The following is a 13,792-nucleotide window of genomic DNA, read 5'->3' on the forward strand; positions in this document are numbered from 1 at the left end:
TTGTCTCGTTGCTTGAATTGTAGAGATTTAGGCCTAGTCCGTTAGCTGGCTGTGGCGTTTGTATGAATTGCCAGTGTGGGCTACATGCAAGGTTAGAGCCTTTCATTCATTGAACCGGGGCGAAGTTCAGTTCTTTCTGCAATTGCTCATGTTTCTGTACTCCTCACTCCCTATACGGAAATTATAATGTTTATCGTCCTCATAGGTACTTTATAAATGCCCTTTATAAAAGCATTATGCCCTGTGATGCCCCAGTTTGTTGCACTTGAAAAGAATAATAGGAAGCAAGATGAAAAGTGTCTTGCCCAAGATTTTAGACTTTATCTGTGCCAGAGCTTTATCTTAGAATCTCTTAGCTTTTATGTCTGTGCATAGACCATGAGAAACTGTGGTTTTCTTCCAAATTTGAAATATAAAATTAAGTTTAGGTATGGCCCAGTGGTTATCAAACCCTCTGAAACAAAGGTGTTAGATCGGGATAATGAAATTTCACACAGCACAACCTTCTGTTTTAATTTTTTCTTTTCTTTAATTGAAATGCTGCCGTAACTGAGCGTTTGTATCTATTTCTTTCAGATTTGCAACCAACATAATGCTGAGGCTCCCAGCTTGGAACAAGGATTTCACAGAATGGCACAGACAGAACCTAACCTAGACCATGACATATCATGGTTCCTCCTTCCATCATGCTGGGCTAAGACTGTTGTGGCATTAATTTCTTTCCTTTGCTTTGCTAACAGCTATGATGGAGATTTTGTCTTTGATGATTCTGAAGCCATCATCAATAATAAGGTTCGTCTCTTTTTTTTCCTCCCTCTTGACTTAAGTGTTAATAGGACAGAAATAGCAGCCACGTTGCATCTAAGGAGACTCATAATATTCATCCTAGTAGAGAACTTCCTTCTGATATATATCTTTTTTTGAGTTTTGTTTTTCTTCAGTTTGGTGTTCTGGTGTTTGGGTTGTTTTTGAAGTCAGCTTTCTTTATCACTGACAGGCAAGCTGTGCAGCAGTGCTCTGCAGAAAACCTGAACAAAATCTTATTCCTAAAGCTATTTGGAAAACGCAACTTGGGTTCTAATGCATAACAATACAAAAGAGTGAGCAAATTAAAAGGGGTTGTCTTTTTTTTCACCCCTCAGAATGTGTCACCTTTAATTGTTTTGCAAATGAAATCCTCTGCTTGACAAGTCTTGATATATGGTCAAGGAGAAGGGATTTCTTTCTGCCATGCCAGATGGACTTCATCTGTTTGTCATCTAAGGCAGCATTATCTAAGGATGCAGCTAATTTGGATGTGCTGTTTGGTAACACTTCTTCACAGGGTACCTGTATATCAAGACTGCCTATAAATCTTATGCTCATTTCTAAGTGAGAGAGGGAGTATGCAGTAGATTTTTCCAGTATCTCTTAATAGTAAATAAGGGAATTTTTTGTTATTTCCTTAGAGTGATGGGTGAATACATTTCGGTTGCAAGATAACTAACCAGTTGTAGTGTGAGGGGTTCTCCAGCTGCGGTTTATGCCACAGAAATTTTGAAGGAGCAAGGAAGGCTTATTTTTCCTGGGTTCCTTCTCTAGTTAATGTTTCTGTGATAGCAATAGTTTTGGAAATAGAGGCAGAACATTTTTGTGCCCCTTTTAAAATGGATCATACATGCAATGAGTAATTCTTGAAATACTTAAAAACTAAGATGTACAAAATCTACAGTCTTTTTGTGTACTTCACACTGACTTCTTTTCTTAATACACTAGCTCCCTTGTCCCACACCCTTCCCCAACCAGTCTTTCCTAGTTAATTAACTAAAACAAAAGATACACTGTTAGTCAGCCCTCTGCCTACCGTATTGTGGAACATTCAGTTGTTGAATTTATTGAGTTCAAGGCTGTTTCCTGGATGTTTTCTTGTCATTTTAAGCAGCATTTTGATTAGTACACAATGGTGGTATTTGTCTTCATAAACTTCAGACACAGTTTGTCTTTTCCATAAGAATTTTCTAGAAAAAGGGACTATTTTTTTTCCTAGAATTGGACCTTGCTTTTTGTAGGCTGCTGCTAATCAAGCATTTAGAGATCCTTTGATTTTTGCTTTCAGTTCTGATAGAGAAAATCATATGTAACTTTTTACCAATTGTGACTTTTAGAGCAAATGGGCTCCTTTTTTAGAGTGAGTTCATTGTTGGGTAATTGATGTAAACAACTTTCTCTCACAGAACTTAGATGAACAAGATAAGTGACTAAGCATTTCTGGGCCATAAGGAGGTGTAATCTAAACACTAAATCATTCCAGGTATTCAGCTTTACCTGCATTCTTCCTGCTGAATGCAGAAAGAAACTGATTCTGGTGGAAAGGAAAATATCACTTTGCTCATCTCAAATATATTTCCCATCACTGAAGGCTATCTGTAACAGAAGATGTTCTTTTAAAATTGTAGTACTTCCTTTAAAAAATATATATATATGTTTTTCATAGTTCATTTCTTAGGCAAATGTATAAGGAACAATGCTGTTGTTTGGGACAGCAGTCTGAGAGCTACAATGCTTGCCAATAGGTCCATCTTGAAGAGTAAAAAGGCTTCAGTATTTGTTGGTGTGCAACCCAGTCTTATCTTGCCCCTGTAAAAGCAGGCTACACTGATTGATTTAGTGGGCTGATGATGAGCTTCTCTCCTCTGAGAGTCAGATTATGGCCTTTAGTGTTTGTGCTTGCCTTTGGGGAATGGAATGTGCTGAAGGCCAAAACTGCAGTCTTGGGAGAAAAGAAATTCTTTGTATCGCTTGACAACAGAAATATCTGTGAGAAAGTAAAGAAGTTTCACACTGGAATAATTCTTAAATTCAAATAGAATTCCCCATGAGTCTTGATTTCTTAATGTTTTCCTTGAAAATGCCTCAATTTACACCTACAGTATAGGACTTTACAAAGACTGCCTTGTTAGCAGTCTCTTTTCTGCATATCACAGAATCACGGAATTATCAAGGTTGGAAAAGACCTAGAAGATCATCCAGTACGACCATCACCAATACTTCCCAGTTAAATCATATCCCCCTACGCAACATCCAAACGTTTCTTGAACACTCCCATGGTCGGTGTCTCCACCACCTCCCTGGGCAGTGCATTCCAGTATATTTGATAGTAACATATTTCAGAATTCTTCTCATCATTTGGCAGTATGTTGTTGCAAGATTTTTATCTTATTTCCCCATCCTAATTCATAGAATCCTCCAGATCGGAAAGGACCTCTAAGATCATCAAGTCCAACCATCAGGTCTTCACGCCATACTCACTAAAATCAAAGTGACGTATCTACATGTTTCTTGAACACCTCCAGGGACAGGGACTCCACCATATCCCTGGGCAGCCTGTTCTGATGTTTGACCACTCTTTGGAGAAGAATTTTTTCTCCTAATATCCAACCTGAGGCTATTACCTCTCATCCCATCACTAATAACTGGGAGAAGAGGACAATCCTCACCTCACCACAAACTCCTTTCAGGTCATTAGAGAGAGCAATGAGATCTCCTCTAAGCCTCCTCTTCTCCAAACAGTCCCTGCTCCCTCATAAGACCTGTGCTCCAGACCCCTCAACAGCTTTATTGCTCTTCTTTGAACACATTCCAGCACCTCAATATCTTTCTTGTATTGTATGTGGTCAAACCGAACACAGCACTCAAGATCCAGCCTCACCTTGTGCTGAGTACAGAATTACTATCACCTCCCAAGTCCTATTGGCCACACTGTTTCTGACACAAGCCAGGATGCCACAGGCCTTCTTGGCCACCTGGGCACATTGCTGGCTCATGTTTGGCCAGTTCATTAGATCCTTTTCCTTCACACTGCCTTCCAGGCATTCTGCCCCAAGCCTGCAGTGTTGCATGGGATTCTTGTGACTGAAGTGCAGAACCTGGCACTTAGTCTTTTCAAACCTTATACAATAGCCCATCAAACCAGCCTATCCAGATTCCTCTGTAATTGTTAACTAATACTGGCCAAGTTTGATCAAGCGATAGAAGACTATTTTGCTGGATTTTTTTTTTTTGTGGATAGAGAGCAGAAAGTATGAAGAGAACCAAGAAAAACTCAGATATTGCAAATTCAGTTCAGCAGCAGCCAGTCAGCATGGCCCAGATGTTTGGTTGTATATTGGGACTAGCAGTTATGTGTTATCTCTTGCCTTTATGTCAGGCCAAAAATGCAGGTAAGGATAAGATGGGAGGTACTATAGAGCCTAGGATAATGTAGAAGTAAGTGAGATAGTAGCAGTGTTTGAAAGAAATTGGAAGTAATGAGCTAAGGTTATTACAATGGGGCAACTTTGTAAGTAGACAGAGATGTAAAACAGGTAAGACATAGGACACTACACTTAGAAAGTCCTTTCATTGGTTTAGCAGTCTGGTTTATCTGTTTGTTGTTGTTTGGATTGGTTGTTTGGTCTGTTTTTGATCTCTTGGTCTGTTCTCTTTATTTCGATTGCAGGTGTAACATTGGCACTAATAGGAAAGGTGTTCATTAGCTAGTACAATTTTGTTTTTAGGCTCTGTCTTAAGTGTATTTAACCTGTGTATTTGCTCATTTGAATTTGTCCTGGAAAAGCAGGGGAGTAAGGGAGGGTAGAAGATGAGCATATTGGATTGAGCTCAACAGCTTACTCTCACAAAGAACTACGGAGGATGCTACAAAGCTCACCGCTTCAGAAAAGTGGCTTTCATATTCTTTTCCTCTCCAAAGCCTTTTTTCCACTCAGCAGTGTAGGTTTATTTGAATATTTTCCTTATCAACATGACTTTAAAAGAAAAGGAAAGAGTATACTTATCCTTTGCAGTCTTTTGGGTATTTTTTTAGGCTTTGACCCTACCTGAAATTAATATAATTTGTTCATTTCAGCATCCACTATTAATTGTTCAGTGCAGTATGCAGAAGAACTTAATTATTGGCTTCACATATTAATATTTTTTTAAAAGTGCTAATTGAATAGTATTCTGTGCAATATAAAGCTTCAGAAAGAGCTAACTGTTGTTTTCTGTCTTTGGTCTCCTTGCTTTCTTCTTTTCATTAATAGTTGTCCTTCTTGCACTGTTTCCAATATAGCTGTTTGTGACAGTGGCCTCTTCTGCATGACTAACCTTAAAGCAAGATGATATTAAACATTTAAAGATTAAAAATTCTATTTCAAATATAGGACCAGATTATCAACTGACATAAATACTCGTTGTTCTACTTATGTTTCTACTCTGTTCCATGTAGTTATGCCTACTTAAAGGTCAACATGCTTTGACTCTTTTTGATGGCCTGGATGTGCTCAAAAAGTGGGCACACAAGAATCTAAAGAGGTTTAACAGGGCCAAGTTTAGCTTGGAGAAGGCTCTGGGAGACATTATCGTGTCCTTCCAGTACTTGAAAGGAACTTATAAGCAGGAGGGAGACCAACTTTTTACTCTATCTGGATGTTATAGGACAAAGGGGAATGGCTTTAAGCTAAGGGGGAGGAGTTTTAGGTTAGATATTTGGGAGAAATTTTTTACTCAGAGGGTTGTGAGGTGCTAAAACAGATTGCTCCAGAGAGATTGTGGGTGCCCCATCTCTGGAGGCACTTAAGGCCAGGTTGGATGGGATCTTGGGCAGCCTGATTGAGTGGTAGGCAATCCTGCCTATGACAGGGGAGCTGGAACTAGATTATCTTTAAGGTATCTTCCAACCTAAGTCATTCTGTGATGGTATGACAGGCATCCAAAACTTGATCTTCACTACAAACTTCTGTACCTTATCAAATGTCAGTAGAGAGCCAGCAAAACACCTGGTACATCCACGTTAACATGAGCTTGTATTGCTTAGAACTCATTTGTGTTGAATCAAGCAGAGGTGTTATGGATCTGATGTTTTATTTCAGGACCTCAGGGCAGAAACTCCACTTGGTGACCTGTGGCATCATGACTTTTGGGGTAGCAAACTCAGCAGCAATACCAGTCATAAGTCGTATCGACCACTTACTGTCCTGACTTTCAGGTGAGACTTGCTATTTTGCTCTACGTCTGAAGATTTTTTTTTTAACACATATTGGCATGTTGATTTTAGGAAGGAGGCAATGTGAAAAAGGGAGAGGAACAGTGTCTGAAGGGAGTTGTATGTCTTTCCTTAAACTGATTTTTCTGTTCTCTTTCTTAATCTCAAATTGAGTTTTAATTTTCAAACTGTTTCTTTAAGTACACGTTATTTTTACATTGTTTTTCAATATACTTTTCAGAGATTGCATCTCATATACTTTGGTATTAGGAGCAATACGAATCAGTTTGTCATCAAGGAACTAAATGCATGTTGCCTCCACTTAGCCCTGCTGCCACTTGTACTACTATTGTTGTTTCTGTTCCTTGCTTTGTTAGTGAACTGTCTGATGATTCTTTTTATAAATAGCATCAATCTGCTCATGGCCTTTTGTCACTAGGACACCGAGTTATTTTCCTGTCTCTATCTCCCTGATATTTTTGTTACAAATGAATGTTTGTCAGAGAGTCTTAGTGAAAAAGATGTTTGCCTGTCTGTTTAACTTGCTGGTTTTCTCAGACAACTAATGGTTTACAAAGAGTCCTTCTGTAGATGCTTTGTTTATGTCTCCTGTTTGCCCAAATCTTTGTACAAAAAAAAAAAAAAAAAAAGCAAAAAAACCCCACATAGCAACTGTGCACAGTAACACAGAGAATCTTTAAGAACTGAGCCATAAACTTCTTTACGTTCTCCCAAACAACTCTGTGCTATGGAACCAGCTGCTGCAGAATGTGGAATCAACACTGACTGTAGAGTTGTCTCTGGTCTAACCAGGAACTAAGATTGGAAAATCATTGATGGGTTTCTCTGTCTTTTGGGGTTTATTCACAGTCTTTACTAAGACTTGCTGTCTGACTACTTTCTGGATTGATGCTGGACTGTGCCCAGCTGCTTTCTACATCATCAGTCCAAATGCTAAGATGTTTTTCTGCTAGAATGCCAGTAGAAATCTTAGTTTCTGTGCATATCAGTTTCCATGCTGTGAATTTATTTAAAATGATTTCATCAAGTTGCTTGTGGAGACAGCGTCTCTTAAGCACAAGACATCCCTTGATAGGCTGAGATTTTTGTTGGTGCAATGTTATTGCATTACAATGCTGAAGAGCTGTTGGTAGCCAACAGCCAATTCTAACTTATCATAGGTGTGATTAACACAACAGCTTTAACATATGTAGCGTAGGTATTCTAAATATGGTAACCATATTAGTACCTTTAAGTAAAGATAAGGGTGTTGTTTCTGGCCTGCTGAGGTGATGTGAAGCGGTAAGATTGCATGCCAAGGTTTGCTTGTATTTTTCAGCCTTTGTTGTTTTGTTTTGCTTTGTTTTTAGCTTTTGTTCGTTTCTAATACAGTCTTGTTTTGGGGGGTTGGTTAGGTTGTCTGTTAGTATGTCTCTAACTATTCATGTAAGTGCTAACCTTAATGCTTTTGTTTGTATATAGAATTAATTATCTTTTTGCTGGAGGCTTCTACCCAGTTGGTTTCCATGTCATCAATATCATACTGCATTGTACTATCTCAGTGTTGATGGTTGATGTGTTCTCAATATTATTGGGTGGATTGCAATTCACTAATAAAGGAAGAAGACTAAACCTGGCTCCAAAGACATCTCTTCTAGCTGCTTTGCTGTTTGCTGTACATCCAGTGCACACTGAATGTGTAAGTACTGAGTACTTATTTCCAGCAATTTGTATCTTAGAAGTTTTTGACCATTTTGATTAATTAGCTCTGACATAGCCTTTTACTGTACTCATTGCTTATATATATTCTTAACGCTTCTGTTGACACTTGGCTTACAAGAACGATCAAATATTACAGTTAGCGCTTCCAAAACCTTGTAATTCCACAGGGCTGGACCTTATTAAGGAAGATAAATTAAATCATTTAAGTACAATAACTAAAGAAGGATAGCCCTAAACTACAGAGTTTTCCTAATTGCTGGATTAAGAATTCATTACTAGAAACATTAGCACATTAGTAGCCAAGAAGAGTGGAAGATAAACTGAATGCAAATGTTTAACCACTTTTCATTCCAATTTGCTTTGATAAAAAGCAAGATGATAGAATATTATAATAGGGTTATTATATAAACTCTGTATGTGACTATTAGGATATTTTATCCAGTTTTCAATCCATGATGCAAAGGGGATACTGGGGAAAAATGGAGAGGATTCAGAAAAGCCATGAAAATGATTAAAGGACTGGAAATCATCCTATGTCATGACGGATCAAATTCCATGGATTTATATTTTTAGTATGAAGGAGAAGATTAAAGGATGGCTTGTTTTTTTAATTACAGCTAGTAATTATGTACATAGAAAGCAGAAATTTGATAGTAATGGGCCCTTTAGTAGTGCAGACAGAAGCATAATAGTGACTGGAGGTTGAAGCTATGAAGATGTGGTATAGGAATTTGACATGTGAGTAGAGTCCAATTAAAATACCCGACCAAACATCAAAGTCACTGTGTGCAAGCTAGTGAAAATTATTTTCTTAGGAAGCTGTTCTGCCCTTGTAGCTGACAAAGTCCTATGGCCTTATGCTGGTATACTTGCTGATTTTTGTTCCTGAGCACTTAATATCTGGTAAGTAAGGATACGTGAAATAAAGAATAATTGCAATGCAAGAACAATTTTTTAAATATATTTTTTAGAGTTTTATGTAGACTGATGTATTTAAAAGGTACTAATTTTAACTTCAGCTTTTGTCCTATAAATGAGCACTGAATCCTTGGTGTACCATGTTCTATATATATGACGCTGATTTTTATTTTTTTTTTTTTCATTTAAAATATGGAGTATTTTTATGGCCCTTTCTTATTCCTGTTGTATGTGATTAATGGGAATGAGGTAACAGAAAGCTGTGCCTCTCAGTTAACTGGAGATCTTGTGCATACTGGCAACCCAGAGAAGGTTCTGTATTAGCAAGTATTAGAATTGCATTAGCAGTTTAGCTTCACCTTACTTGGCAGTGTGGCTAAGACATCCTGTAATTTGTTCTCTGCTGTTTGCCTACAGAACAGCTTTTTTATTAGAGCACCTAGTCAGAAGGGCCCCTGGTATGTTTTCCAAAAACAGTTTTAGATGTCAAAGTGAAGTAAAACAAGTCCTCAGTGCTTTTGGTATTTTGACATATAAAGTGAAACCTCATTGGAATCCTAACCATAATCTTGCTATTGACTTCTTCCTTTAATATATATAATTTTTTTTTTTTTGTTCTATTTCGAAATATATTTTTGAGTAGGCAATGGTTATTCAAACAGTGCTCGTGTCAAATAAATCATGAGTGATGCGGTCTGACAGCTATGCGAGCTCTGAAGACTTACGTACACTTTGGGCGAACAATGGAAGAAGAGGAAAAAGTACTATGCTTACATAACATGTCTCTTCTAAGATCCAGGAGCTGACAAAAGCTTCTGATCATCTTCACAATAAATTATAAATCTTGTTGCACCATGACAATCATGATACTGCTATGGTTCCAGCATGAATGCATGTCAGGAGGCATCTCCTCAAAGAGCATTTCTCATCGTTTTAGAGCTGTGAGCTTCAGGTAGCACGACATTCTGGTTTTGAAATGAGATGACATGTTTTGACATAGAATCGTGAGGAATCTGTCGGTCTGCTGCTGTAGTTTTTGGTATGTGCAGCACAAAATAAACTTGTCGTGTAAAACAGATCTTGAGAAGTTTAATACTTTTCAGTAGCTATGTAATAAAAACATCTGTCATCACCAATTTTCTACATGCAAGTAAACACTGCTGTGGCACCATTCTCTCTTTGAATAAATGTTTATTCTGTGTAACGCTTGAGAGATGAAAGAGGCATAAGAATATGCCTGATACTATTTTAAAACATTTACCTTGTTATCAGACATTATGTACCTGATCCTGTATCTGAGATGAGAAAATTGTGCATTTGGAGTCTTCTAAGGCCATATGCACGTTGTTAGCTCCTTAATCTTTATTGGCATTTATTTTTAAAATTGCCTCAGCTCACCTTTACTTTTATTACATTAGCTGAGTGCAGCTTCTGAAAAAGAACGGTGCTTCATTATTGTCACCTTTCCAAATGCATCCTCTACAGAGCAGGAGAAGAAGCAGGGAAGTTAGTTGTTTGGCTTTGAATTAATGGATAAGTTTTTTCTGGACTCAGTTTAAGAATCAGCAGTTTCTTCTTTTATGATGCTCAGCTGAGGCTGAGGGTAAAGTAGGAGTGAGCTGCTTTTGTAAATCCAGCCCTACTCTCATGTCTCTATGCTTTCACATGTTCTGATGTTCTTTAGAAATATGTTCCATCATGTTAGACTGATGTGCAAAAGAAAAAAACTTTTCTGACAGGAGGGTTAGCAAATGTCTTGAAGCAACATAAAAATACAGTTTCCCTTTTTACTTACCTCTCTGTCTCTCAAAAAACGAGACAATGGATATAATACACAAGAATCAAATTTTCTGCTTTTGTTCCCGAACCATCACCTCATAAAAACCAACAATGCTCATCTTCCCCAGGAAACATGGAACTTGGAGCTCCATTTTGTAGATATAAACTCACACACACACGCACACAAAAGTCTTTCCAAGGTCCTTGTTCGGAGTGCTTTCTCTACTGAGGTCTGAACTTCTGGGCCTATTCAGTCCTCTTGCACCCCACCGTGCTATGATTCCTCCAGAAAATATGTAGGATATTGTGACATTTTTTTCAAGTCAGAATGAAGATCCAAGAATGCATCATGGTGTGTCTAAGCAAGTTATTGTAAGTGCAGGTTAATGCCTTGAACTAAAGCTTTTGTTGGTCCCAAGAGTGCTCTTAATTTAAATAGTTTGGCACAGAGGTCCCAGGATGAGCTTCTGATTTTATTCTACATTACATCAGCTTCTGTTACAAGATGCAGTTGCAGATAGCCCTAGCGTAATCGAGTAATACAACTACAAAAGCTGCTGGGGGATGGCATTCCAGCAGGCTGAAAATTATTTCTTCATTGGGAGTATTCAGACTGCAATTTGAGGGCTGCCTCGTGTTCTGAAAGTAGATAGTCTCGTTTTGTACTTCAGCAGAGTTACTGATTTTGTAGGGACTGAAGGATGTTTACTAAGAGTTCTACTAAAAGACAGTGTAATCCAAAAATGTGATGGAATGGGATAGTCTGCATTTTCTTAAATGAAGTCTTTTTTTTTTTTTTTCATTGTTGTTTCTTAAAAGTAGCAGCATTTCATAAATTTAAGTTAAATTGTTTACCTACTTATAACCAAACAATATCCAGTAAAACTTATGATACTTATTGGAAAAATTAGGTATCACTAGCTGAGCAAATGGGATTCAAAAAAAAAATATATATATATATATATATGTATATAAACAGCAATAGTTTTATACTTTTGCTTTTTATACTATTATATATATACTGTTATGCCAAGATTTCTAAGAATAAAATCTGGTAATATTAATTATTTTCTTGTCTTTTTAAGGTTGCAGGGATTGTTGGCAGAGCAGATCTACTATGTGCCCTGTTCTTTCTGTTGTCCTTCCTTGGCTACTGCAAAGCATTTAGAGAAAGTAAGCATTTCATTTGTATCATTAGTTTTATGTTTTGTGTTATCTGTATTCATAAAGTGAAGTATAGCAGAACCAAGGTGTGTTGTCCCTAATTCTTGTTAAACACTAATAGTTTATTTGCAGAAACAAATGTTTTGTAACAGGCTCATATGTTAAGTAGTTCATTGTGTAGAAGCATAAAAAATATTTTAAGTATTTTAGAAAGAAATTAAACCTGTACATTTCCATTATCGGTGTTTTAGAGTACTTATGCTGTTGTATTGGAATGGCTTAAATAGGGAATGAACTTTAGAAACCTTACTTGTAATTTTTAATAAATAAAGATTTATTCATATGAGTAAGCCCTCCAGTTTCCTTCAATACGCGAGTGCTGGTGCATGCACATTGATTATAGTGTTATTCATAGGATTTTTGTAAGACAACTGTGTTGTTTTAACATGAAAACATCTCTTCAACAGAGATTTAAAATATCTGTTATATTATTTGATCTGAATGCAAGTTGGCAGTTCAAACAGCGTTTTGGAGAAATTGTCTTGGGATTTTTAAATTAGTACACAAGAATACACCAGTTTGTTATTATGAAAAACTGTACAGAGTAGGCTTTTTGGTTTCCAAATGTGTTCTAACACCAATAATAGGAGAATAATTAGGCGAAAATGTGAAGAGCTGTGCTACAATGGACTTGCACTGCGTCAGTTTAAAAGGCGTGATCTATCACATTTAACTGCAGTTGAAAATGGTCTAGAGTAACAGCACAGTAATGGGATTGCAGGGTTTAGAGTACTGAGAGGGGGGAGAGGAAAAGTAAGCTGGTGCACTGTAAGCTCTGAGACACTGTCAGTAACCTCTATTAATTGAGCTTACATTGCTTGGAATTATTTTGCTTATTTCTACACTTGATCGCTTCAGATTATGTTTGTGGTGATTCCTGTTCACTTCTGATTTATTTTTTTCCCCCTGCATACATTTCAGTTTTCAACTGAAATCATATCTTGATGAGAATGGACCTTGGGATCTTGCTTTTTTGTTAATTCCTTTCTTCCCTATTTTAATGTGCTATATTTGTGCTATGGATATTTCTTCTGTCAGCACCAGAGTAAATCAGATAAGATATTGGCTTTCTAGTTCATTGATAGAGGTATGCTTATAAGGCTGGGGTAATAATTTTTGTTTGAAGACCTCAAGAACCATCTTCCAGGGTGGAATCTTTCAAGTAGGAATCTAGTTTGTGAGGTGGAAGATATCTCAGGAATTATTTAGAACGTGATGTGTTATATCTGATTAGGGATATTCTGAGTGGTTTTACAACTTTCAAAGGCTTGTCTGATGACTTTAAGAAGTCAGTGTAGTTTCAAAAGTATTCTTGTATTAAATTTCTTGTCACTGATGTAATGAAAAAATACTGTGAAGTCAAGATAGCAAGTAGCACTTAGTTGTTTTGTTGGATGCTATCTCATAATAACATCAGAGTTGTCTCTTACTCAGACTTGTTAAGGAAAACTACAGTCTGCCAACATTATTGTGCCTTTTGTTTTTCAGATCACATTTCAGTGGTTTCTATCCCCTTCATTGCCTGATTTTCTCTCAGATAATTCTCTGTGCCTGAAAATTTTTATCCAGGTTACAAACAGTTTCTTCTTGGTGACAATTTCAGGTCTTGCAGAACATATCTTGCATTTCATAAATGAAAGAATAAAAAGTTTATATCATCCAGCACTGTGGAGAGCATAATGAGGTCTTTGGCAGATCTTACCTGGAGGCTGACAGGTGGAGTCCACACTTCAGGTTACTTAATACATCTGAACCTTACAAGTGTTCAGGTCAGAGTGGTTCTAGTCTGAAAATTGACTTTGAAGTGTTTGGGCAAGATTTATTTATCATCCTAAATGTGCCTTGCTGTAAAAATAACGATAATAATTTCTAAACGGAAAGGTAGATGAGGTTGACTACCAGCAGTATCTCCACAAGCTTGATCTTTAGCCTCCTAAGTCAGCTGCATTTCACCTTGTGTCTGTTATGAGGGTATTCTCAGATTTTTCTGAGTTTGGGTTTCCCTACTTTGTGACCTTCAGCAGCTAACTTGGGCGTGCAACTTAAAAGCCTTTTCTCCTTGCTCTTTTTTGTGTAGTCATTCAAAAGAGACAGACCTGTTTTGATGGTCAGTGAGAGGGGTGGTTTAGCTTAGGAACTTGAAATTGC

At 37.3% G+C, this 13,792-nt stretch overlaps 1 protein-coding gene across 1 annotated transcript in view; it reads left to right on the top strand.

Moving 5' to 3' along the window:
- TMTC4 (transmembrane O-mannosyltransferase targeting cadherins 4) overlaps positions 1-13,792 on the top strand; it is a 51,559-nt gene that overhangs the window by 1,079 nt on the left and 36,688 nt on the right. The window contains exons 2-5 of the mRNA XM_015851500.2: positions 577-792; positions 5,889-6,004; positions 7,484-7,700; positions 11,506-11,593. Of these exons, the coding sequence (XP_015706986.2) occupies positions 631-792; positions 5,889-6,004; positions 7,484-7,700; positions 11,506-11,593 (583 nt within the window). The 5' untranslated portion in view covers positions 577-630. The remainder of the gene's footprint in view (positions 1-576; positions 793-5,888; positions 6,005-7,483; positions 7,701-11,505; positions 11,594-13,792) is intronic.

The sequence above is a fragment of the Coturnix japonica genome, chromosome 1 (assembly GCF_054131305.1).
Source record: "Coturnix japonica strain WE chromosome 1, WE-NBRP24, whole genome shotgun sequence".
Lineage (NCBI taxonomy): Eukaryota > Metazoa > Chordata > Aves > Galliformes > Phasianidae > Coturnix > Coturnix japonica.